Source organism: Hemiscyllium ocellatum, chromosome 1, assembly GCF_020745735.1.
Source record: "Hemiscyllium ocellatum isolate sHemOce1 chromosome 1, sHemOce1.pat.X.cur, whole genome shotgun sequence".
Classification (NCBI taxonomy): Eukaryota; Metazoa; Chordata; class Chondrichthyes; order Orectolobiformes; family Hemiscylliidae; genus Hemiscyllium; species Hemiscyllium ocellatum.
This window is the reverse complement of record NC_083401.1, coordinates 9,137,209-9,164,308: the sequence shown is the minus strand read 5'-3', so window position 1 is coordinate 9,164,308 and position 27,100 is coordinate 9,137,209. Positions and strand designations below refer to the sequence as shown.

The 27,100-nt window shown below is 46.0% G+C and overlaps 1 protein-coding gene across 4 annotated transcripts in view; it reads right to left on the bottom strand.

Annotated features, from left to right (window-relative positions):
- LOC132821573 (tetratricopeptide repeat protein 31-like) overlaps positions 1-26,796 on the bottom strand; it is a 60,496-nt gene extending 33,700 nt beyond the window's left edge. The window contains exons 1-9 of one of the 4 annotated variants that reach the window (XM_060834269.1): positions 26,560-26,796; positions 14,855-14,949; positions 14,019-14,121; positions 12,225-12,415; positions 7,609-7,692; positions 6,649-6,732; positions 4,022-4,246; positions 3,227-3,352; positions 2,719-2,767 (exon numbers count right to left, since the gene is read on the bottom strand). In XM_060834269.1, coding sequence (XP_060690252.1) covers positions 2,719-2,767; positions 3,227-3,352; positions 4,022-4,246; positions 6,649-6,732; positions 7,609-7,692; positions 12,225-12,415; positions 14,019-14,121; positions 14,855-14,949; positions 26,560-26,611 — 1,009 coding nt within the window. In that variant the 5' untranslated portion in view covers positions 26,612-26,796. The remainder of the gene's footprint in view (positions 1-2,718; positions 2,768-3,226; positions 3,353-4,021; positions 4,247-6,648; positions 6,733-7,608; positions 7,693-12,224; positions 12,416-14,018; positions 14,122-14,854; positions 14,950-26,559) is intronic. The other 3 variants (XM_060834483.1, XM_060834350.1, XM_060834404.1) reach the window with 3 other exon arrangements.
- Positions 26,797-27,100: the final 304 nt, after the last annotated feature.

The window sequence follows — 27,100 nt, the reverse complement described above, 5'->3', positions numbered from 1 at the left end:
AACTTCCTTTTTCGAGCCAAGTATTAGGACAACCTTAATTTCAACATTTTTCATTTTTTTCGTATCAGCTCGACGAAATTACACTTAGAAAACCCTTGGAGCAGACCACACAGTGCCGCAGTCCAAGCCACTCCACTCCCACAGGAGGAGTCGCAGAGTAGAGTTCACAGCCCAGAAACTAAGAATCTCACAACAAAAACCTGGACAAAGCTTTCCCGTCAGTCAACGTATTTCACTATCGGGATCTGAGTGGACCGGCTCCACTTACTCCCCCTTTTCCCAGTGATGCCATATTGTCCTAAAAGTCCTTCTAAGGGGACATGTCGAGGATAAAGGTGTTAACGTTAAACATCTAAACAAAATTTGGTGGTACTTAAGTTCCTGGTTTCTAACTTGTTTTAATGCCCCAGAGCCTCAAACCTAGTGTCTGTAGTACTCCAAATTCCTTTTTCCAGGGGACTTTAACCCCCTTTTACTGAGGGGACTCAAACTCCTTTCTCACTGGAACTCAGACCCTTTTTCTTACTGTGTGTCCAGGGACTCGAACCCCAATTAAAACCCGGGGGGACCTGAACTCCTATTAAAACCCAGGGGACCCGAGCCAGTTTGTCAGTGCGTTTACCAAACTGTATCACTCGACTGAACTAATTACTGTTTCAGGAGTCTGCAGAATAGAGAGCGATTGAATGTCGGACCGTTTCCGACACTAGAAATATCGAAAGGGACCAAGGTTTAAAATCTTACCTCTTGGCTCTGTCCGTCTCGAGATACCAGTGTTCCGGGTAATCACTGACACAGTCTGATAATAACTATTTGTGTGAATCCTGCCTGGCTCACCATATTGTCTTGCTGTTTCCCTATCCCTCTGAGCAAACACTCTGACATACAGCTTTACCTTCTTTACTTTTATTCTGAACCATAGAGAGAGAGACAGTGATCACCCATGTACACAAAGACAGGAGTTCTCTATCTGCTTTCAAACTGCAGATTCTTAAGGAATTATACAGTCACTTGCAGAGAGCAACATCCAAATAAGACACCATCTATATTGATTGGGTGACCATTACAATCAGTGAGTATCAACAGTAAAGATTAAGCCATGTGGCATAACACAAAGGATGTTCTTCACCTCGTTAAAACACTATGCTTGCCTCCAACATCTCATTGTTTACTGCAAGTTCTTATCTGGTCAAAGTCATGCTAACTGAGTCTTTGTCCCACAACCCTAAACTTAACTCTTTCCCTACTTGCTTATACATTATACACATTCTCAAAACAAGGCTGAACAGCAATTGCAACAAACAGGAAGTTCAAGGAAATGAGAGACATCGGCCCTTTTCAATCACCTGTATCAGAACCCCTGATGCCCCAGTAATACTCTGCAGAGCTGTGTTGCCTTGTCCTGTCAGTGTATGAATGTGTACCCACTTGGAAGAGAGAGATATTGGGGATATAGTTTAACCCTGCAAGATTAAATTGACAACCAGTTTTGACACTGTCAAAAACAATTGCCTTTAATGAAAGTATTATTTTTGGATTGGGCAAAATTGGTGAATATTGCACTTATCTAGAATGAAGAAAAGGGTAAAGTCACCAGAACCCAACCAGACAAAAGGGGTGCTCTCTCATTAGAGAGAGATGACTAGTTTCACCACAGCTCAGGCAAGGGGAGAAATTGAGAGGAGAGCCCTCATGGTAACCTTAGCTGGTTCAGGAATTGAACCCACCCTACTGCCAATACTCCGTATTGCCAACCAGCCTTCCAGCCAACCGAGCTTTTTGGTGATTAAGACATTTACACTTTTGCCACAGCTTGAATTGCAATGCACTCCTCCTCTCAGAGTCGTACAGAGTGTCAGTGAGCCTTCATCCTGCCTGAGAGACACTGGCTCCATGTTAGGAAACCTTCACTCTTCATAGAACACACACTCCGCATCAGCGAACCTTCAATGCATTGCATCATCCTCCATGAAACACTATTCCAATGTCAGTGAACCTTCGATTATTCTCCCAATTTCAGTCAGATTTCCTCTAAAACATCAAATCTTCTGGAGGGTCAGAAATGTTACCTTTGATTTCTCTTCACAGATGCTGCCAGACCTGCTGAGTTTTTCCAGCAACTTCTGTTTTTGTTCCTGATTTACAGCGTTACGCAGTTCCTTCAGTTTTTAATCAAATCTTCAAGCACTTTTGAACATCTCGCCCATTAATACTGGATCATCAGCCTTCTTGTGAGAAGTATTCTCCCAATGTCAGTGGATCTTCAAATTCCAGCTCTCATCCCTTCGGAAAACTTTTTGATTAATTCCCTACAGTGTGGAAACAGGCCCTTCGGCCCAACCAGTCCACACCGATCTGCCGATGAGCAACCCACCCAGACCCACTTCCCTCTGACTGATGCACCGAACACTATGGGCAATTTAGCCTGGCCAATTCGCCTGACCTGCACATCTTTGGAGTGTGGGAGGAGACTGGAGCACCCAGAGGAAACCCACGCAGACACAGGGAGAATGTGCAAACTCCACACAGACAGTCGCCTGAGACTGGAATCGAACCTGGGGCCCTGGTGCTGTGAGGCAGCAGTGCTAACCACTGAGCCGCCGTGTTTGTCAATGACTTGCAGCCCACAAGGACACAACGTATCACCTCCATTACCAGTGATCTGAGTTCAGGTCACACACTGACAATAAATGGTTCCTAAAAATGGTCTTAACTTACCTGCCAAGTGATAAATCTTGTCACTCAAAGCGCTGGGGTCCGTAGTTTGCTGAGAAGGGCAGAAATAACAAGCAATTAAAACATGACTGCACAATTTACATTAACACAGCACTTAATCACCATGAAAGATGTTGAACAGCATTGTACAATGGAATACTTGGCATAATGACCACGATAAGGAAATGCCATTCCAGACCCAGTGAGACTTCACAAATACAAAATAGTACCAGTAAGGACAAGTAAAAAATTAAGGAAAATAAAAATCAAAATACTATCACAACACTTACTGATTGCTTGAAACACTACAGCATACAAGGCTACAGGCAAAGTGTTGGGAAATTGGATTAGAGTGTTGACATGACTGGTTGAAGGGCCATTTCAGTGCTGTAATACTCCATGACTCATAGGAAATGCTCAAATTAGCAGCTGGAAGTAGTTCAGAAATAAGCAGTGCTGGAGTTTGTTTACTGGGCCTTACTTGTGCAGCAATGTTCAGAATATTCCCCACCTCCACTTTCTTTTCTCCTTTTTTCTTCTCAGTCTCCTTCTTCTCAGCTTTAGGTTTTATGTTCATTTTACGTTGCATCTGGGTGACAGCTTTCGAAACAAAAGAACTGTTCATATCTAACTCATCCTGAAAGAAGGACAGACAGTGTCAACAGAAGCTTGTTCGGAAACTCACAGGCCACACTCCAAACCCTCTTCCCATTCCGATATAAATTAGACAAGTGGAAAAGCAGATTCCTTTCTCCCTTGCTAACCAGATCAGCAGTTTGATAGAACAAATGCGCCAGAGGCAGGAACAGAAGTGGCTCCGTTAAAGCAGCACAGCAACACCTCACAAGGGCAACACCAGAAAGCTTCCTCACTCAAAACGTGACCAAATTACCGGAAGGACAATGGAAAGGAAGCAGACAGTAATCAAATTTTAAAAGTGCAATGCTGGAAAGGAGGCACTGCGCGGGGATGTGGCGAGGGAGTAGTGGTGACAACAACGGGTTGGGGGAAAGTGAAAGTATTGAATGAGTACATGCACACCCAAGGTGTTGCTGGCTTTATCTGCCTATCTGTGCTGCAGACTTTCAGATTCACTGAAGAGAGAGGGTCACCCCAGCATATATGTAAGAGAAAGAAACAATAGGCCCTGAAGGGGATCTGCCACCATGCCCCAAACAAACAGGATGGATGGATTGGGGGGGGGGGGGGGAGATTAGGGTGAAATTTTAATCCCTTAGCCCATCACTATAAAGCCACCGCAGCTCATTCCCCACCAGCTGATGTGCTGCAAAGCTCAGGTGCTTACCTCGGATATATACACTGATTTATCGACTGTGTTCTCATCCTCACTCACTACAGCAGTAACTTTCACACTATTCTCATTTTTACAGTCAGTTGTGTCGGAGCTCTGCTCTTTGCCTGCTGAAGCCCCTTTCTCAGGTAACACAGCAAGACCACGTTTAATATTTCCACTCACTTCTTTATCATCCTCCTCTCCGTCGCTACAACTTTCTTTCTTTGATAGAACTTTCTGCAGGCAGAACAGACAACACGAGATAAAACATGGGCTGTACACGAGTCTTTCTTTATCCTTCCAGGGGTGGGGGTGTTGCTGGCTGGGCCAGCGTTTATTGCCAGTCTCTAGTTGCCCCTTGAGAAGGTGGGGGTGAGCTGCCCTTTTTGAACCACGGGAGCCCATGTGCTGTCGATCGACCCACTATGCCGTTAGGGAGGGAATTCCAGCATTCTGAACTCGTGAAGAATGGCAAGGTATTTCTGAGAATGGGGAGTGGTTTGGAAGGGAACTTGAAGATGATGACGTTCCCATGTATCTGATACCTGGTGGTGGATGTGGGTTTGGAAGGTGTTAAGGTGCCTAAAATTTCTGCAGTGCGTTTTGTAGATAGTACACACTGCTGCTACTGAGCATCGGTGGTGGAAGGAGTCCATGTTTGTGGTGCCAGTCAAGTGGGCTGCTCTCTCCTGGATTAGATTAGATTCTCTACAGTGTGGAAACAGGCCCATCGGCCCAACAAGTCCACACCATCCCTCCAAAGAGCAACCCACCCAGACCCATTCCCCTACCCTATATTCATCCCTGATGAATGCATCTAACACTATGGGGCAATCTAACATGGCCAATTCACCTGACCCGCACATCTTTGGACTGTGGGAGGAAACTAGAGCACCCAGAGGTAACCCACGCAGACACGGGGAGAAACGTGCAAACTCCACACAGACAGTCACCCAAGGCTGGAATCGAACCCGGGTCCCTGGCGCTGTGAGGCAGCAGTGCTAACCACTGAGCCACCGTGCCACCCAAATGGTATCAAGCTTGAGTATTGTTGGATGTGCACTCATGCAGGCAAGTGTGGAGTATTCCGTCAAACACCTGACTTGTGCCTTGGAGATGGTGGACATGCTTTGGAGAGTCAGGAGGTAAATTGACCGGCTCTTGTAGCCACTGTACGCAGATGGCCATTGTCTGGCGTGTGTGGGGCACAAATGTGACTTGTCATTTCTCAGGTTCTTGTCCAGGTCTTGGTACATTTGAACAGGAGTTCCTTCAGAATTTGGAGGAATTGCAAATGGAGCTGAACATCTTCAAATCATCAGCAAACATCCCAAATTATGACCTTAGGATGGAAAGATCACAACTCTTGAAAACAAGTAGGGCCAGATGGGGGCTACCACATCACAGTCTTGAGATAAGGAGAAGCCATTTTAGGCAGAGCAGGAGAAATTTTTTCAGAGGATTGGGAACCTGTGGAATTCTGAACACAAAATCCTTTTGAATTCTAATTTATTCGTAGAATGTGAGCATCACTCTCGAGAAAAGCATTTATTGCCCATCCCTATGTTGCTGTGGGAATAGGGAGGGTGTGACACTGGACAAAGCACAGCAGGTGAGTATCCGAGGTGCAATAGAATCGACATTTCGGGCAGGACCCTTCATCAGGACAGGTCCCGAGTCACATTTAAGCCAGACTGGGTAATGGTGGCAAAATAGACAAAGTCTTTTCCCTGGGGTCGGGGAGTCCAGAACTAGAGGGCATAGGTGAGAGGGGAAAGATATAAAAGAGACCTAAGGGGCAACATTTTCACACAGAGGGTGGTACGTGTAATGTGGAATGAGCTGCCAGAGGAAGTGGTGGAGGTTGGTACAATTGCAACATTTAAGAGGCATTTGGATGGGTATATGAATAGGAAGGGTTTGGAGGGATATGGGCCGGGTGCTGGCAGGTGGGACTAGATTGGGTTGGGATATCTGGTCAGCATGGACGGGTTGGACTGAAGGGTCTGTTTCCGTGCTGTACATCTCTATGACTCTAAAGGCTGCTAGTGAACCAGATGGGTTTCTAACAACAAATGACATTAGTAACATGATCGTCACAAGGCCATCTTTTTATCCAGACTTATTACTGAATTTAAATCTCACCATCTAGCATGGTGGGATTCAAACCAGTGTCCCCAGGTCATGAGCCTGGGGTTATGCCTGTTGAAGAGCTAATGCCCGAAACATCAACTCTCCTGCTCCTCGGATGCTGCCTGACCTGGTGTGTTTTTCCAGCACCACGCTTTTCGACTGACTCTCCAGCATCTGCTGTCCTAACCTTTTTGTTCATCTGAATGAGGAGCCTAACAATAGAATGACTATGCCATCATCTGACCCAAATGCATGTGAACATTCAGTGGTTCAGCAAATTCACAGCTAAGACCGAATATATTTAGAGACAAAGGGGATAGGACTGGAAGGTGCAGTTCAGGTGCACCAGCTATAACCACCTGCTCCTAATTGCTATGTTAAATACCAGCAAAAACACGAGGACAATGCTGGCTCAGAGTTGCGTCCAGTTTGAACCGAATATAGAAGGGAGAAGATTAGCACAGTCAGTGAACACTTCCTCAAATATAACAGGAGCGTGTTCTTACCTTATCATTAACATTCTCTGCAATTTTATTCTCGCTTCTATTTTCTTTTTCTAATTTCTGTTGCCGTCTTCTCTCTTTCTGTCTCTGAAGGAAATTAAGTCAAGTCAACACCTATCACCTAACATTATTCATGAAGTGCAGGATGACGACAAAACAAATGTCCACTAAACATGAATCATGGTACCATCGAGAAGAGTTAATGCAGCAGTATTCAGGTAGGTCGACATAGCAATAACGAAGTGGAAAAAAAATCAAGGACTGTGGCATGGGGCACAGAGCAATGACAGCAAACCCATTTAAACACAGGGACCTGGGGCAGAGATCACAGACAGGTATCCCATTTAAACACAGGGACCTGGGGCAGAGATCACAGACAGGTATCCCATTTAAACACAGGGACCTGGGGCAGAGATCACAGACAGGTATCCCATTTAAACACAGGGACCTGGGGCAGAGATCACAGACAGGTATCCCATTTAAACACAGGGACCTGGGGCAGAGATCACAGACAGGTATCCCATTTAAACACAGGGACCTGGGGCAGAGATCACAGACAGGTATCCCATTTAAACACAGGGACCTGGGGCAGAGATCACAGACAGGTATCCCATTTAAACACAGGTACCTGAGACAGAGGTCACAGAAAGTATCCCATTTAAACAAGGTACCTGGTGCATGGATCCAAGACCAGAATCCTGCATAAGCACTGGTACTTGGCATATGGAAACAAGGTGAGAATCCTGCACATATACAGGCATACCGGACACAGAAATTAGGCCACAGCCCCACATATGCACATTACACAGGCACTGAAACAAAATGGGAGTTCTTCACAGGCACATGTCGATGGGACAAGAATCTGAGGTGAGAATCAATCTGAGACAGGAGTCCTGCAAACAGAGACACTGAAACAAGATAGCACTCCTGTGTAAACATAACCCAACACACTCTGACACTCACTTTTTTCTTAAGCCTTCGTTTCTCAGCCTTCTTTTTAGCCTGCTCCTCTTCATTAACTAACTCTTGAGCAATTCTCTCAGCCTCCTGCAAAACACATGAGAGAGTCATACTGGATTAGCAGGAACACATCCAGTCACCCAGACAAACAGAAACCCAGAAAAGAATTGGATCTCTCTGAGAAACACCAACCCATGGGACGTCAACCAGGACCAGCAAGGATTCTGCACAGATGGAGATTTCACCACATTGCAGACTCAACTGAATCCAAACGGTCACTTGCATGTGCAGTAAGCTACATACTTTGACAAAGGAGTTTGCAATTTTTGTGAAGATTTGTAGCTCAGGTTCTAAGTTTGCTAGCTGAGCTGGTAAGTTTGTTCTCAGACATTTTGTCATCATGCTAGGTATCATCATCACTGAGGAGTCAGGTCCATCGCCCCATGGCAACGGCGTGTCAATATAAAATGTGTTGTTGTTAGGTGTTTTGAAAAACATTAAGGTAGACAAGTCCCCAGAACATGATGGGATCAGTCCCAGAATACCGAGGGTGATGAAACTGTTGTGGTCTTGTATGAAATCTGTGTGTCCTCTTTAGTGACAGGTCCCAGAGTACTGCAGAATAACCCATGCTGTTCCTTTAAGAAGGGAATCTAGGAAATGAGTCTAGATTAGAATGGTGCTGGAGAAGCACAGCAGTTCAGGCAGCATCAGAGGAGCAGAAAAATCGACATTTCAGGCAAAAGTCCTTGATCAGGAATTCCTGAAGGGCTTTTGCCCAAACCGCCGATTTTCCTGCTCCTCGGATGCTGCCTGAACTGCTGTGCTTTTCCAGCATCTCTCTAATCTAGAATCTGGTTTCCAGCATCTGCAGTCATTGTTTTTTACCTATAATCTAGGAAATTACTGGCGGACGAGCTTTATGTCAGTGGTAGGAAAATTATTGGAGAAGATTCTTAGGAATAGGATGTATTCAGATTTATAATAATATGAAAAAACATGATTGAGTTTTTGAAGGAACTGACGAAGATGATTGATGACAGCTGGGTAGTGGCTATTGTCTACGCGAACTTTGGCGAGTCCTTTGACAAGGTCCCTCCTGGTTGGCTGATCCAGAAGGTAAAGTCACATGGGGTCCACTATGTGCTGCTAAGATGGACACAGAACTGGCTTGGTCATGGAAGACAGACAGTCGTTGCGGGAAGGTGGTTTTCAGATGAGAGATCTATGACCAGTGGTATTCCACAGGGATCAGTGCTGGGATGGATATAGATCAGGATAGTGATCTATATCCATCCCATCCTTGGGTGGAGAAAAAGCAGATGGGATTTAATCCAGACATGTGAGGTGATGCATTTTGGAAGACCTCATGCAGCAGGCAAGTATACAGTAAACGGCAGAGCTCTTAGAAGCATTAACATAGAGGGATCGAGATGTACAGGTCAACAGTGCCCTGAAAGTATCAACACAAGTGGGTAAGATGGCAAAGAAGACTTGCTCGCCGCTGGCAGTCAGAACATGAAAATGGGCATGTCATGTTGCAGCTGTATCGAGTCAAAATGTTAATTACAGCAAAATTAACCTGGCCCCTTTGGGACTGGTTGATCAAGAGGTCTACACAATCAATGTAAAAACCAACAATAATTCAAACCTAATACAGGGGATATGCACATCACCATTATACTTTAAGCATAAATTACTTAAATGATGATTAAACTTGGCTTTGGATAAAACTTACCAGCAGAGCCTTCTCACTACACCCTCAACAGACTACTCCAACATCACAAATCATACAGGAAATTTCCACTATTTCAGCTATATAACGTTTATATAATGCGCTGGTACAGAAGGTGCCGGTTAAAACAAAGTTTGCTGCATAAGAGGGCAAAGTTTTAATGTGAAAGGAAGAAGTTTAAAGGAGATGTGAAAGGCAAGTGCTTTTTCTAACAGAGGCTACTATAGATATGGGAAGGGGGGGGGGGGGGGGGAGAAAAAAAACTGGTGAAGATAAATGTAGGTCCCTTGCAGCTCGAATCAGATGAATTGATAATGGACAACAAAGTGTTGGCAGACCAGTTGAACAAATGCTTTGGATCGGTCTTCAATAAGGAAGACACAAATAACCTTCAGGAAAAGCAAGGACACTGATAGTCCAGTATGAAAGAGAAACTGAAAGAAATACTTATTAAGTCAGGAAATGGTATTTGGGAAATTGATGGGATTAAAACTCAATTAGTCCCCAGGGTCTGATGCTCTGCATCCCAGAGCACTAAGGGAAATGGTACCAGAAATAGCAGATGCATTGGTGATTCCTTTCCAGCATTCTGTAAATTCAAAGAGTCCCAATGGACTGGAGGGTAGCTAATCTAACTCCAGTCTTTAAACAACTATAGGCCAGTTCACCTGACACCAGTGGTGGGGAAAATGCTGGAGTCAATCATTAAGGATGTAATAACTGCGCATTTGGAAAGCAGTGACAGAATCAGTCCAAGTCAGCATGGATTCACTAAAGGAAAGACATGCTTGACAAACCTTCTGGAATGTTTTGAGGATGTGACCAGTAGAATGGACAATGGTGAATCAGTAGACGTTGTGCATCTGGACTTTCAAAAGGATTTGGACAAGGTTCCACATAGGAGATTAGTGAGGAAAATTAAAGCTCATGGTATCGTGTAATGATGTGGATGGAGAACTGATTGGCAGATTGGAAGAAGAGTTGGAATTAACAGGCCCCTTTCAGAGTGGCAGGCAGTGACAAGTGGGGTGCTGCTGTGACCCCAGTTGTTCACAAGATACATTAATGACTTGGATGAAGGAATGGAACGCCATATCTCCAAATGTGCAGATGACACGAAGCTGGGTGGCAGTGTGTGCTGGGAGGAGGGTGCTCAGAGGATGACTTGGACAGACTAGCTGAACGGGCAAATACTTGGCAAATGCAATGTGATGTCAATCAATGACAGGTTATCCACTTTGCTCACAAAAACAGGAAGGCAGATTATCTGAATGAGGGCAGTTTAGGAAAAGGGGAAGTTCAATGAGACCCAGGTGCCCTGTTGGAACAGTCATAAAGATGTACAGCACGGAAACAGACCCTTCGGTCCAACTCATCCATGCAGACCAGATATCCTAAATTAATCTAGTCCCAATTGCCAGCACTTGGCCCATATTCCTCCAAACCCTTCCTATTCATGTACTCACCCAGATGCCTTTTAAATGTTGCAATTGTACCAGCCTCCACCACTTCCTGTGGCAGCTCATTCCATACACACACCACCCTCTGTGTGAAAAAAGTTGCCCCTTAGGTCCCTTTTAAAGCTTTCCCCCCACCCTAAACTTGTGCCCTCTTGATCTGGATTTCCCCCACCCCGGGGAAAAGACCTTGTCTAACTACCCTGTCGATGGCCCTCATGATTTTATAAACCTCCAGAAGGTCACCCCTCAGCCTCCAACACTCCAGGGAAAACAATCCCAAACTTATTCAGCCTCTCCTTACAGCTCAGATCCTCCAACCCTGGCAACCTCCTTGTAAATCTTTTCTGAACCCTTCCAAGTTTCGCAACATCCTTCCTATTGGAGGGAGACCAGAACTGCACTGAAGGGTGGGCACGCAGGTGCCGCAGGCAGTGAGGAAAGCTAATGGCATGCTGGCTTTTATACTAAGATGATTTGAGTATCAGAGTAAGGATGCCTTGCTGCAGTTATCCAGGGTCTTGGAGGCGCCACACCTCGAGTATTGTGGGTAATTTTGGCGCCTCAGTCTGATGCGGTTGAGGGAGTTGAGTGAAGGTTCACCAGACTGATTCCCGGGAATGGCAGGACTGACGTTCCCAGGATAAGGAAAGACTTCTTCAACTGGGCTTGGATTCACTGGAATTTAGAAGAATGAGGGGGGGATCTCAAGGAAACACAAAATCCTGATGAGACTGGACATGCCAGACGCAGGAAGAATGTTCCCAATGCTGGGGAAGTCCAGGACATGGGGTCACAGTCTAAGAATAAGGTGTAAGCCGTTCAGGACTGAGATGAGGAAGAACGTCTTCACTCAGAATTCTGAACCTGTGAAAGTCTCTCCCACAGGGAGCTGCTGGGCCCAGTTCATTAAAAATATTCAAGAGGGAGCTGGACATGGCCCTTTCAGCCAATGGGATCGGGGGTATGGAGAGAGGGTGGGAATAGCATACTGAAACCGTATGACCAACCATGATGGGATTGAATGGTAGTGCAGACTCAAAGGGCCAAATGGCCTATTCCTGCACCTACTTTCTCTGTGTTCCTATGGAAGCGCCTGGAATGCAGAGGAGATGTTAGAAGCAGATACAACAACATTTAAGAGGCATCTTGACAGATACATGATTAGGCACGGAATAAAGGGATGTGGACCATGCAATAGGTGCTTAGTTTAGAAAGACATCTTGTATCAGTGCAGTCACGATGGGCTGAACGGCCTGTTGCAGTGCTACACTTCTCTCAGATCTTAAGAGTATGACGGCTAGTTTTATTTTACTTTGGAACGTCATAAGTGCAAGACAAAAAGTTCCATCAAAACTGGTTTCACGTCCAGCGATACGCAAGTTCTGCATGACCAAACAACAGCTGCAATTCTCAGGCTTACCCACCTCAGCAGAACCTCGGTATGAATTGGAGCTTTTATTATTGTACGGATCTGTTATATTTTTAAAAGTGGACAATTCCGGAGCACTGTAGAGGAAATTTTTCCGTAATCCGCAGAATGTGTCAACGTTGTGGTCATCGTCATCATTGGAATAATCATCTTCATAGGTGTAATTATCATCATCATCACTTGAATCTACAGGACCAATACAATAACAGTGAAGTCAGATTCATCTCCCAGCCCTGGCTCTCACGCCTCTGTTCCTGAACCCTGTAAAAGGACCTGGTTCTATTTGCGTTGCTAGCCCAGGATCACGTGACACGAGTGTCTACTCTGGAAACAGGAGGTGACAGTGAAACTCTCACCACACACTCTCCAGCAACAGCAGCAGAAATACTGCTACACTCATTTAAATTGGGAGCAGACCACTGCGGTTTACCCAGGTCTCTGGTCCAGGACATGGCCCCTCATGGGATCCTTAACATCCAACTGACAAAACACATGCTGCTCATTTGAAGTTCTGAGCTGCAGCACTCCCTCAAGTATGGCACAGGAAATCTCCCAGTCAGAAGGAGATTCAGGTCCCTGTCCATCACACAAGTGAAGACTGTGCCCAGTGCAGAGTTACAGGATTCACTGCTGATCCCTGGGACTATGCTGAACAATTGACCATGGGATCACAGACCATTACCACCAATATTACTATCCAAGTGTTACTGAGGTGATCACCACAGGGTAGCTACCATGGTGTATGACTCTACCTCAAGAGCACCTGAGCCACTTTATGAAGAATAAACACTGTGGTAATAACCAGAGGAAGCAGGGACCCTTAAAATTATGCATCAGCAGTACAGGGGAGACAATTGGCTTGGACTTAGTTGAAAAGAGTATGCAAGGAGGCTTCAAGGTGATTTAGATAAGTTGAGCCAGAACAAACACATGGCAGATGCAATACAACATGGATAGTTGTGAAATTATATGCTACGGTGTAAGAAACAGATGAATGCAATTGAACGGTGATACATTGGGAATCATGGACCCACAAGAGGGGTCTGGGTGTCCTTCTACATCGGTTAATGAAAGTAAACAGCCAACTGCACCAAGCATTCATGTATAGAACACCGGTCTTCAGTGCAAGAGGGTTGGAGTTCAGAACGGCCTCACTGCAGTTATACAGGGCCTTGGTGAGAACATACTTGGAGTACTGCTTACAATTTTCGCATCCCTCAAGAAAGGAGGTGCTTGGTATAGTCAGAATGCAGTGGAGGGTCAATAGGTTGATTCCAGGAACAGATTGGTTTGGGTGGACCTGTACTTAGAAGGATGAGGGGATCGGACTGAACTGTACAAAATTCTAACAGGGCGACAGCGATCGAGAGCAGGTAAATGGTTTCCCTTAGTAGGCGATCTAGAACCGTGGGACAGTCTCAGGACACAGGGTAGACCACTCAGAACTGAGAGCACTGCCTTCACTCAAACCGGAGTGAACCTGTAGAATTCTCAATCACAGAAGGCTGGGGAGGCCAGGACACTGATTCAAGGAAGAGATTTTTTTTTGTCTAGACTTTAATGACATCAGGGAATATGGGGAGACAGGGGAACACAACAGTGATACAGAGGATCAGCAATGACCATATTTAATGATGGAGCAGAATCCACGGGGCGAGTGGCTACTTCTGCTCCTACTTTCTGTACAAGAGGGGTGGGCGGAAGGGTGAAGTGGGTGGAAATTGTGACAAAACAGAACTACTGATATTAACAAAAAAGATCAAGCAAGATTCTTGTAGACACAAATTACCAAAAACATGCTGCTCCATTATGGCTGTCTCCTCATTAAAAACACACTGATGAACCTCCACTGGACTGCTCTCAATTAAATCTTTTAAAAAATTGTCCAGCCTCTGCAAGAGAACACATTTGGAAAAACTGAAAAAAAAAATTGTAACCAACAGCAAAACCCACCAAACAAATAGAGATTAAAACCGAATTCCCCAGCCCAGAGAATTAGCAATGTGAAGCATTTGCGGGATGCACTGCACAGATTTACCACAGATCCAGAGACAGTACATACCAAGTATACAGCCCCTGCCATTTACAAGGGCAAAGGCAACAGATACAAGGGAACTCTATCAACTGTAAGTTCCCCTCCAAGCCACTCACCACCCGGACTTGGAAATATCCGCATTCGTTCACCGGAGCTGGGTCAAAAATCCTGGAATTCCCTCCCTAAGGACATTGCAGGTCAACCCACAGCACAAGGACTGCAGTGATTCAAGGAGGCAGCTCACCCCCACCTTCTCAAGGGGCAACTAGGGATGGGCAATAAATGCTGGGCCCAACCAGCAGCATTCACAACGATCGGTCGGTCCAAGGAATAAATCAATAAAACTCAGAATATCAAAGTCCTGAGGGAAGAAAAAGGTCGCCCACGTAACTCCAGATTCTCAGTAATATGATGGGCCTCTAACAGCCCTCTCAAAGGGTCTAGCAAGCTGCTCATTTCAAAGGTCAAATAGTAATGGGCAATTAATGCTGGCCCTGCATTGATGCATCCATTCCAGGGATGAATAAACAGAAATACAATGAGATACAAAAACATTTTCTGTCATGTACCCTTACAGACACCATGCATACCTGATTGGCAACCGGGTTGTCCTGCAGGTTATGGTGGTAAACGTTGGCTTTATCCGTCAATGTTGACAGGTAACAGCCTTCTGCAAAAAGAAAGGCTTCAGGGAATTAAAAAACACAGTTCCACAGTGCACCGAAAGATATGCAGACCGCCTTCATCACTCCTGGTTCTTACAAAACCTACCAACCCAGGTTTTTGCTTCTCGATCCACAGCCTACACAACGTGCAATGTCAGCAGAACTACAGAACCCACAAAAATTCATCCTTAATCCCTCTTCCACATTTCCATATGGGGCCTATGGATTGATGTTGCTTGCACATCTTCGAGTCATAGAATGTACAGCACAGAAACAGATCCTTCGGTCCAACCCGTCCACGCTGACCAGATATCCCAACCCAATCTAGTCCCACCTGCCAGCACCCGGCCCATATCCCTCCAAACCCTTCCTATTCAAATACCCATCCAAATGCCTCTTAAATGTTGTAATTGTACCAGCCTCCACCACATCCTCGAGCAGCTCATTCCATACACGTACCACCCTCTGTGTGAAAATGTTGTCCCTTACGTCTCTTTTATACCTGTTCTGTTCCCAAATGGCTAGATCTCCCTGTATTCTGAGAGATCTAACCTTGCTAACCAGTCTCCCATGAGGAACCTTGTCGAACGCCTTACTGAAGTCCATATAGATCACGGCTCATCTACTCACATACAGGCCCTCTTTCCAGAAGCTCCGAATTCTGGATGACCTCGCTCAGTAACACAGCCACAGCTTCTCTTTCCCCACTAAAGCTATGTTCAGCTGGCTCAGCTGAAATCTTCCTTTCCTTTCAGTTGATTTTTGCACATTTACTCAGCACCATTTCCTTTAATTAAGGCCTCTCCCTGAGATGCGACACTAACTGAGCTCACTATTACGACTGAAAAGAGTTATTTAAGTTCATTTCTTCAACAGCATGGTAGGATGTCTTCCTCTCTGTAGCCCCCTGCTTCTGGACTTTTCTATGAAGCTACCCAGACCCTCTCCCAACCCTGCCCTGGTTACTTTTGGAGATTGCTACTAACAGGACCTTTGCTCCATCAGCCGTGCCTCCTGAATACACCCGCTTTCTGATCCTGTCTTTCTGGGTTTTAAAATTCAGGTCGGCAAATTCCTGAATTGTCTTGATAAAACAAAACAACCGAGGATGCAGGAGATCTGAAATAAGAACAGAAATTGCTGGAGAAACGCAGCAGGTCTGGCAGCATCTGTGGGAAGAAAGCAGAGTTAATGTTTCAAGTCTGTTCTATTGAAGACTCAAAACATTACTTCCCAGAGATGCTGCCAGACCTGCTGTGTTTCTCCAGCTATTTCTGTTTTTGTCCTTAATTATCTTTCTTCAAGGCTTCCTAGTCACTGAGCTAAAAATCACATGGTTTTGTGGAAATGAGTTTTCTTCACAATAGAAATAGCTGTCTCCAGCAAAGAAAGTCTAGATACACCATCGTACAAGCAGATGTGGTATGACCTTCCACTTAACTCCTGGAGTGGGCACTTGTCCATTGGCAATGGTCACTGCTTCTGTTACTCCAGGAGTCTCAGTCACATGACTTCCTCACTGCCAATCTGAAAGCCTTTTCACCAATTTTGAAAAGGAGAGAGTGCAAATTCTGCTTCAGACATCATCTAGTGACAATATCAAAACCCCTAACTCCAGGCTATTAAAAAAAAGCCTCAAAGTCACCTGTGTTTGCGTTCAGACTTTGGGACGGAGGTCACAGAAATCCCAAAAGGCTCAGGTGGTACTAGGAAGGAGATCGAAGATCCACAGAAAATCGAGGGAGGCCAAGCTATCATTTGTCAAATTAAATTAGAGTCAAAAAGAGAATGCAGAGGAAATAAATAGGGGGAAGAGTAACCCATCAAAAGGGGCTCTCCCAGGGAAAGGGAGGGGGTGCCTCTGAATGAAACATGGCAGCAAAGCTCTGCACAATGCTCAGTGATAGTGCAGGGGGCAGCAGAGACCTGGGATAACCCAGGTCAAACCCTCAGAACTGAAGGAGGATGAGGGTCAAATCGAAGAGTGAACAAGAGTCAGGAAACCATTCTGGTGCCTGGAAGAGAAGGAGTGGAAATGTGAGGGGAATGGGGCCGACAGCGCTGTCAGGGGAGTTCCTCACTCCAAAATTAACTACCCACTCAAAGTTCCCAAACCAGGCAGATAAACATGAGTGAGATCCTGATTGGGTGAGCGAAAAGTGGGGCTAACAGAAACCCCTGCAGCACAGACAAAACGATGGTGAGGGAGATGTCTCACTCAGTTGAAAAGCCACAAAACAGTGCAGAAGGAACCCATGGAGTCCTGAAATCTGTATGCTCCTCCACTGTCAGAGATAAACACTCTCAGGGACTCTCACATAAGACTGCATCAAATAACCACGAGTGCGACCCTGACAATGAATAGTAGAATAATCAAATATTTTTCATGCATCGGAACAGGTTTAAAAAAAGGATTAATATTGTCTTCCTCTCCAAAGGTCAACCGTGTCAAGGAGAACCTATTTCCAAAAAGCACACTAAACAGCCCAAATATGGCTACTATAATCACATACCTGTCCTCAGCAATCTCTACCAGAAAGGTCTCAAACATCACCATTAACCAGGCCATCAACATTCCATGCATTTTCTCATGGGACAGGAATGCATACTGATGTGTTATAACTTGCTGCAGAGGTGACTATATCCCAGAGAGAAAACTCTACACAATAGAATCGCAAGTGCAGCCTACAGTACATTAATGATTTTCCAACATTAAAGTCCAGCCTGGGCAATAGACAGGGTGAGTCGGGAAAATGTATCCCCACCTGTTTTAAAAACAGGAAACATTGAATCACAATCTGCTTATCATCTACCATGAGGAACGTTATCTAACACCTTACTGAAGTCCACATCGATCAAAACCACTGCTCATTAATCCTAGAACATTGAACAGTACAGCGCAGAACAGGCCCTCGATGTTGCACTGACCTGTGAACTATTCTCAGCTCGTCCCCCTACACTATCCCAAAATCATCCATGTGCTTATCTAAGGATTGTTTAAATCTCCCTAATGTGGCTGAGTTGACTACATTAGCAGGTAGGGCATTCCATGTCCTTACCACTCTCTGTGTAAAGAACCTGCCTCTGACATCTGTCTTCATTCTATCACCCCTCAATTTGTAGTTCTGTCCCCTTATACACACTGATGTCAGCATTCTAGGAAAAAGACTCTCACTGCCTACCCTATCTAATCCTCTGATCAGCTTGTACGTCTCCATCAAATCCCTCCTTAGCTTTCTTCTTTCCAATGAGAACAGACCCAAGTCTCTCAGTCTTTCCTCATAAGACCTTCCCTCCAGACCAGGCAACATCCTGGTAAACCTCCTCTGCATCTTTTCCAATGCTTCCACATCCTTCCCGAAATATGGGGACCAGAACTGTACACAATATTCCAAGTGTGGCCACACTAGTGTTTGGTACAGTTGCAGCATGATATTGCAGATCCGGAACTCAATCCCTCTACCAATGAAACCTAACACACTGTATGCCTTCTTCACAGCACTATCCACCTGGGTGGCAACTCTCAGGGATCTATGCACATGGACTCCAAGATCCCTCTGCACATCCACACTACCAAGAATCTTTCCATTGACCCAGTATTCTGCCTTCCTGTTATTCTTCCCAAAGTGCATCACCTCACACTTCGCTGCATTGAACTCCATTTGCCACCTCTCAGCCCAATTCTGCAGTTTATCCAAGTCCCCCTGCAACCTGTAACATTCTTTCAAACTGCCTACTACTCCACCAAATTAGCTTCCCAGAGAATCCTCAGATAAATCCCATCCAGCCCAGGGGACTTGTCTACTTTCACTCCTTCTAGAGATAATACTTGTGCATAACTAACCTCGATCCTTTCTAGTCTAATATCTCTTACCTCATTCTTCTCCTTTACAATATTCTCCTTTTCTGAGCGAACACCAATGAGAAATGTTCATTTAGCACCTCTCCGATCTCCACAGGGTCCACACTCAACTTCCCACTTCTGTCTTCGAACTGGCCCTATTCCTACCCTAATCATCCTTTTATTGCTCTTCGTTAATTCTTCAAAAAAAACTCAATGAAGTTAGTGAGACATGATTTCCCACACACAAAGTCATGTTGACTATCTTTAATCAGTCCTTACCTTTCCAAGTACATGCAAATCCTGCCCCTCAGGATTCCCTCCAACAACTTGCCCACCACCAATGTCAGGCTCCCTGGTCTATAGTTCCCTGGCTTTTCCTTACCACCTTTCTTAAATAGTGGCACCGTGTTAGCCAACCTCCAGTCTTCTGAAGAAGGATTACACCCGAAATGTTGACTTCTCCACCTCCTGATGCTGCTGGGCTTGCTGTGTTCTTCCAGCCTCCTGCCTGCCAACCTTCAGTCTTCAGGCATCTCGATTGTGACTAGTGATGATCCAAATATTTCAGCAAGGGGCCCAGCAATCACTTCCCTTGCTTCCAGGATACATCTGATCAGGTCCTGGGGATTTATTCACTTTCATGCCTCTAAGGAGCAAAATTTACTGTTGCTGAGCGTCTGAGGAAGGGGCGAGGGATTTACTAATATTGGAGACAGAATTAAGCGACTGCTGGACAAGCATATGGACGACAGTAAATTAAGGGGTGTGTAGGTTAGGTTGATCTGAGATTAAGATAAATGCTCAGCACAACATCATGGGTCAAAGGGCTTGTACTGTGCTGTACTGTTTTATGTGATACTGACTTGAAATATTCACTCGAAGTTACATGGTCTTCTCCCGAGATACAGCTGTGAAATTATATTCTTGTATCTTGCAAAAGCAACAATGTGAAGATCACAACAATTTAAAACTCTTGCTCAGGACATCTTCTACTGTCACAACGGGAAGATTTACACATTCTTATGGTGTACAAGACTTGCACAAAACAAAGAACTATAGACGCTGGAGATCTGAAACAAACAAAAACAGAAACTGATGGAAAAACTGAGCAGGCCTGGCAAAACCTGTGGAGAGAAAACACAGAGTCACAAGACTCGAAACGTTAACGCTGTTCTACTCCCAACAGATGCTACCAAACCTGCTGAGTCTCTCCAGGGAAAGTGAGAAAGAGGCGGCCACTCAGGCCCTCCAGTTTATTGTACCATTTGATAGGATGAAGCTTGATCTGCTTCTGCTCTGATCTCCACTCGCTGGCTTCCAAAGCCTCAATCCGGAGCGAGATCAAAAACCCGTCTCAGCCATCCCGGAATATGCTTAATCACGAGGGAAGAAAATTCCCCAGTCGTGGAATTCCCTGGTCATGGAACTCACTCAAGAGTTCTGGATTCCCACACAAGGGGGGAATATTCTCTCCATATCCAGCCTGTCGAGATCTCGCAGGATCTTATAATGCCTTGAACAAATTAACCACTTGTTCTCTTAAATGTGTAAAATCTATTCCCTTAATTGAAACAATCCTTTCATCCCATAATCAGCTGAGTGAAGCTCCTCTGAACTGTTCTCATTAATCTCTCTCATTAAGCATAGAAACATAACCACACCTTTTTTCAGGTGTGACCTAACCAATGGTTTCAGTAAGACGTCTCTAGTTTTATACTCCATAATCCCTTATTACGTTGCATTTGTATTCCTAATTTCTTCATAACTTTTGGCAATTCATCGTTAACCCAGATCCTCAGCATTCTCTAGTCTCTTTCCATTTAAATAATATTCCGCTAATATCACAAATTAATTTGAACATTGAAAGTTAGTTCTCCCTTGATTTCGGAATGTCTGACACAGGACCAGCAGTGACAGAGGCTAATGAGAGTACAGCAGGCACCTCCAGCTATATCCAAATTTCGCTTTCATATCATTTTCAAGAACCTGATTTAGCAATTGTGGTTTACTGCAACCTTTTCAAGAAACGCCACTCCTCTGATCCATCCACAGCAGGAGCATTGTATTCACCTGATGCTTCCTCAGAAACCTGAATGCAATGTCTCAGTAAACACTGAGACAGAGCATGGAGGCAACCATTCCACAGCACAGAATACAACGCAAACACAAGGAGAAAATACTTCCTCCCATCCAGTCAGCAATCTGGAACAAACCTTTACCAGCCTGACAAGTCTCAAAACCCATGCTGAAATTGTGGTGCTGGAAAAGCGCAGGTCAGGCAGCATCCAAGGAGTAGGAGATTCGACATTTCGGGCATAAGCCCTTCATCAGGAATGCCCGAAACGTCGAATCTCCTGTTCCTTGGATGCTGCCTGACCTGCTGCGCTTTTCCAGCAACACATTTTCAGCTCTGATCTCCAGCATCTGCAGACATCACTTTCTCCTCAAAACCCACCCTGCCTCCTTTAAATAATACTTAAATATCGATCTCTCCGATTAGATTAGTGCCTGTTCTCCAGGGACTTCATGACTGCGGTCTGATTTTAGATTAGATTAGATTACTTACAGTGTGGAAACAGGCCCTTCGGCCCAACAAGTCCACACCGACCCACCGAAGCGCAACCCACCTATACCCCTACATTTACCCCTTACCTAACACTACAGGCAATTTAGCATGGCCAATTCACCTGACCCGCACATCTTTGGACTGTGGGAGGAAACCGGAGCACCCGGAGGAAACCCACGCAGACACAGGGAGAACGTGCAAACTCCTTAGGTGAGGCCCTTATGTGCAGGGCCATTTGGGTCTGTCACCTGAGGTGGGAATTGAACCCGGGTCTCTGGCGCTGTGAGGCAGCGGTGCTAACCACCGTGCCGCCCCAAATACAAGCCTTTTCTTTTTAAAGTGATTCTCTAACAGCCCTTCAGCAGCCGAGGTCAATAGTTGAGAGTGAGACTGCCTTTTCTGAAAGAATAGAGTCTTGAAACTTTAAACAAAGACACCAGTGCCGCCTTGAAATTCTGATAAATAAGTTACACTCAAGAACTATTTATTTTATATAAAAGGCACTTAACAAGAGAAAATAAAAACCTTCTGTGAATTAATATTTTGCCTCGGCACTGCTCAGATGAAACCAGCCAGTTGTTTTTGAGTCACTGGTTAAAATGGAAAAGATTGAACAGAAACGAAACTAAAACTCAGACACCACTTGGCAAACATACAACTTTAACTGTGCTTTACAGCATTGTAACCGGGATCATTATTAACCATTAAGCGTTTGGAATACCACTGCCTCCTACATCCCAACCAGAATTACTGCTTCAGTTAAGTTCCCGCAATTCTTCAGTAATCCCACCTTTGCAAATATATTCCAGAAAAGAAACTGTCACACGTATCCAGGAAGTACTTCTTTACTTCAAAACCACTCCTCTATCAAAGCCACCACCAATCTCTCAAAACTCAATGACATGAGTCAGACATGGCATATCCTTTACAAATACATGCTGACTCTCAGATGAGCTCACACTTTTCAAGTACTCCGTCACTGTCTCTGGTAATGGATCTCAGCTAACACCAAAATAACAGTGACATTTGAAATTTTCAAAACCTTAACATTTACTCCTCCCGTATATAAGATGCTTCAGAATCGTCAACTGCTGTAGAAATGGTTCTAATACATTGGAATCCTGAAATTACACATTTGCCCACATGGATGTTTTTTTAAAAAGATTCTGTCATTCACAAAATGGCTGGATTAGTATTTACTGGCCATCCCTAATTCCTTGGGAAGCGGTGGTGGTGTTGGGAAGCTGCCTTCTGGAACCCCTGCAGACTCACCCACAGTGCTGTTAGGAAGGGAATTCCAGGATTGAGGAATGGTTTGGAGGGATATGGGCCAAACACAGGCAAGTAGGACCAGTTTGGATTGGGAACATCGTCGACGTAGACTAATTAGACCGAAGGGTCTATTTCCATACTAAAGGTCAGGATGGGGAGTGGTTCAGAGGGGAACTGGTCAGGAATGGTATTCCCACTCATCTGCTGCTTTTGTCCTTCTAAACCAACTCTTCCAACAACATGCCTACAACCATTCTGGACTCCAGACTGGTTATAGCAAACAAAATCTCAATCAGCCACACACAAAAAAACACCTAGCAACTGCAATCAGTTCCAATTCTTTAGACATCAAGCAACCACTCAAAGTTCTCAAACCACTTTTGCGTTGTAATCACAAAATGTAAACCAAATTTAACCAGATACCAGGTAGTATGACCAATGTTTCAGTCAGCGATGGGTTCTGAAGGAAGTTGGATTTGTGCTGAGATAGCTTCACCCGTTTGTCTCTGCTTCCTGTGTTAACCAATGGTTTGTTTTTCAATAGTTTTTTTTCTCTCTCCCCGGTGACAGCTGCCCTTCAGTGGCTAGCACTGTTGCACGAATCTGAATGTTCTGAAATCAAGCCCCCCTCCAAACTCAAGGCTGACAGTGAATGCATGACTGGAGGAGTGCTGCAATGTGCTGACTTTGAAGAGGAGCTGGGGAGTTCTCCTTCAGTTCTGGCCAACATCTATCACTCAATTAACATCACAAAACCAGATCGACCTCGTTCAGAACACACGACTGCCTCCTACAGAGAATTCTTTTTTAATACGGTGAAATGTCAAGTCATTTTACTCCTGTAAAACACCTTGAAACGACCCTGAAAGGTGCTGTATAAATAGATAAGATTAGATTACTTACAGTGTGGAAACAGGCCCTTCGGCCCAACAAGTCCACACCGACCCGCCGAAGCGCAACCCACCCATACCCTTACATTTACCCCTACCTAACACGACGGGCAATTTAGCCTGGCGAATTCACCTGACCCGCACATCTTTGGATTGTGGGAGGAAACCAGAGCACCCGGAGGAAACCCACGCAGACACGGGGAGAACGTGCAAACTCCTTAGATGAGGCCCTTATGTGCAAGGCCATCCGGGTCTGTCACCTGAGGTGGGAATTGAACCCGGGTCTCTGGCGCTGTGAGGCAGCGGTGCTAACCACTGTGCCACCGTGCCGCCCCAAATACAAGCCTTTTCCTTTTAAAGTGATTCTCTAGCAGCCGAGGTCAATAGTTTCTAGGAGGCTTCTTCAATGAGATGAATATGCAAATAAGTTACACCCATTGCATTGCCTTTTTTTTAATCTGGCTTCAATACACCATTACTCAAACAGGATTGCTCTTCAACAGATACGTTTGTGTTGGCTGCATCTGAATAATTCAGGTTTTTCTAATGGTCTCCTCAATCTATCCTATGTATAGAATTCTAAGAGATTACCCACTGCTGATTTCAGACCAACTGCTCTCTGGTTTCTGAGTTTAAACATAGTAAATATGGCATCAATGGGTTTGATGCTGAGGTGAGATGGACAGCCATGATCTAGAATAGCAGACCAGGCTGGAAGGGCTGAACTTCATGCTCCTGCTCTGAAGTTACACATAGAAAGACCATCCAGCCCAATGCACCTGCGTCAGCCTACAAAGAAACGTACAGCATTTCGGTGATGGTGTATACAATCGTCTTTTTAAATAACATGGTGAAGTGCTTCAACCACCCTTCAAGTTCCAGAACCTTACCACTAACATTCTTTCAATAATTTTAAAATCTATGCCCTCTGGTTATCTACTTGGATAAAGGAAAGCATACGCCTTCATCACTATCCTATCTACATGGGACTCCACTTTCAAGGAGCTATGAACCTGCACTCCAAGGTCTCTGTTCAGCAACACTCTCTAGGGCCTTACCATGAAGTGTATAAGCCCTGCTCTGGTTTGCATTTCCAAAATTGTTCGGGCTAAGGAGATTAAAAGCTCTGGGGAATAAGCAGGAACAGGAGACTATGATCAGCTATGATGTAGTGAGTGGCAGAGTTTTGATTGAGCAGGCTCAAAGGGCTGAAACAACCCCTTCGTGCTTCTATTCCCGGTGGTAATTTCAACATATCCTTTCCATCCAGGCCCCACAATGTTGCCCAATTTGAAATCGCCCCTCAACTTCCTTCATTGCAAAAACAAAACCATTCTGACCTTTGCTCATCACTAAAATTATTCAGTCTTGGCAACAACCTCATTATTCTCCTCTGTATTCTCTTTAGTGTCAACAATCAGTAATTTGGTGACCAGAACTGCACACTGAAGCCTACCTACGGTCTAGTACTTGGTAACCACTGGATGAAGTCTCTATCATCCAAGTTCACCTCTTTACTCCATCTCCCCTCTGAAGCTCGTCTGCTTGCTCGCCCATTCACAAGTCCCACACGGCTGTTAGATCTGAAGAGGTTTGTCACACTGGTCGCAGCTTCTGCGAAATTGTGTCCAAGCTCCAATGTGCATCCCATCAGATTCAAGGATTGATGCAATTTGATCCATTACCTGCCTTCACATTTGCACTGATCAACTGTAATAATTCCTTGCGTTTTCCTATAAATCATCTATCTTTCAAGAATTCTTAACCCAAACATTAAGAATTTGGCCCCTCCAAGCTTCTTTTTATCATACACTCGTTCTCCAGATGTTGTGAACAGGAATCCACCACAACCACTCCACCTGATAGATCAATCAAAACTCACAACCCAGGCTCAGAGGGGTTGGAAGTGATCAATTCTCCCGACATGCACAACCAACCGCCATCACTTCCAATTCTCTTGCCCTCTCTCCATTCTCCTACCCACCACCCCACGACCAGCAGTGCCACTCTTCACATGCCTCAACCAAGGCACTGTTTCTTTTGATGGCTTGGACATATTCCAAATTCTACCTCTCCCTGCTACATGTTAATGGTTAACATCTCCCCTCCATCTCACTCTTCAATCTCATTCTTTTACCCTCAACTCACCGTCCTCTCGACCCAGGCCCACCTCCAAACCCACCTCTCACTTTGCTGCTCCTTTGTCTCCCTCTTCTATCCCAGTCTCAGTCCCCACCGCTCACTGTCATTTCTCCTCACCCTCCCATCTAGTCTGTCTCCCCAGCCTCCCATTCCCCCACGCAACCCCAACATCTCCCTCCCTAAATACACACCTCAGTCTTTCTTCCACAATGCCCAGGCCCAGCCTCTCCATCCCACCATTACCTCCTTCAGTACTTCACCCCACCAAACACACCCCAAACCCCGTCCACCCCACACACACCCCCACCCCAAACCCTGTCCTTTCCCCAAATCCCATCGATCCCCCAAAACCCCTCCGTTCCCCAAACCCCACCTCAAACCCCATCCGTTGCCTAAACCCCCCCCACCCCAAACCCGGTCCGTTCCCCAACCCCCCAAACCCCGTCCTTTCTCCAAACCCTCCCTACCCAAAACCTGGTCTGTTCCACAAAAGCCTCCCCCAATTCCCTCACCTCCCCCGTGCCCCTCCCCCCCGGTGTCCCCCCCGTCACACCTTCCCCCCGGTCCCCCCCCCCCCGCAGTGCCCTCTCTCTCCGGTGTCTCCCCCCCCCCCAGTGCCCTCTCTCCCCCGTGCCCCTCCCCCCGGTGTCTCCCCCCCAGTGCCCTCTCTCCCCTCCCCCCGGTGTCCCCCCCACCGTGCTCCTCCCCCCCGTGCTCCACCCCCCCCCCCGTGTCTCCCCCCGTGCCCCTCCCCCCGGTGTGTCCCCCCCCCGTGCCCCCCCCGGTGTGTTCCCCCCCCCGTGCCCCCTCCCCCCCCGGTGTGTTCCCCCCCCGGTGTGTCCCCCCGTGCCCCTCCCCCCGGTGTCTCCCCCCCCAGTGCCCTCTCTCCCCTCCCCCCGGTGTCCCCCCCCCTCACCATTCTGCCGCCACCAGATCGGGTCGATGTAATCGCGGCCACTGCCGCTCATGTCGGCCGCTGGATTTGGTGAAATCAGGAAAGCGAGGCGGGGCCCGCCGCCACCGCGGCGGCGGCTGCTGCTGCTGCTGCTGCTGCTACAGGCCCCACAGGCCGGGGCCGGGGCCGGGGCCGAGAGTCGCCAATCCGCCCGGGGCTCTCCCTTAGGCCCCGCGCCTCACAACAAGCCTCCCGGCCGGAACCGGAAACGCGAATCCCACCTATCCTGGCGGCCGCGCATGTCCGCTCCGCTGCGATGACGGATTGAGCGTGGGCGCCGCCATCTTTGAGACGGGCAAGTGTGACCCACCCTCATTCTCAAGTCTTCAGCAGGGGGTTTAACACTGACTTGTCTCTGATCACAGCTACTCACCTACCCCTTACATAACCTTTTCTGTTAAATAACCAAGTGATTCACAGTACAAAGAAGATTGCAACAGCTTATTTATTCATACTCACAGTCAAAGAGCGACAAGAGTGGTCAATGGACCACTGCAAAATG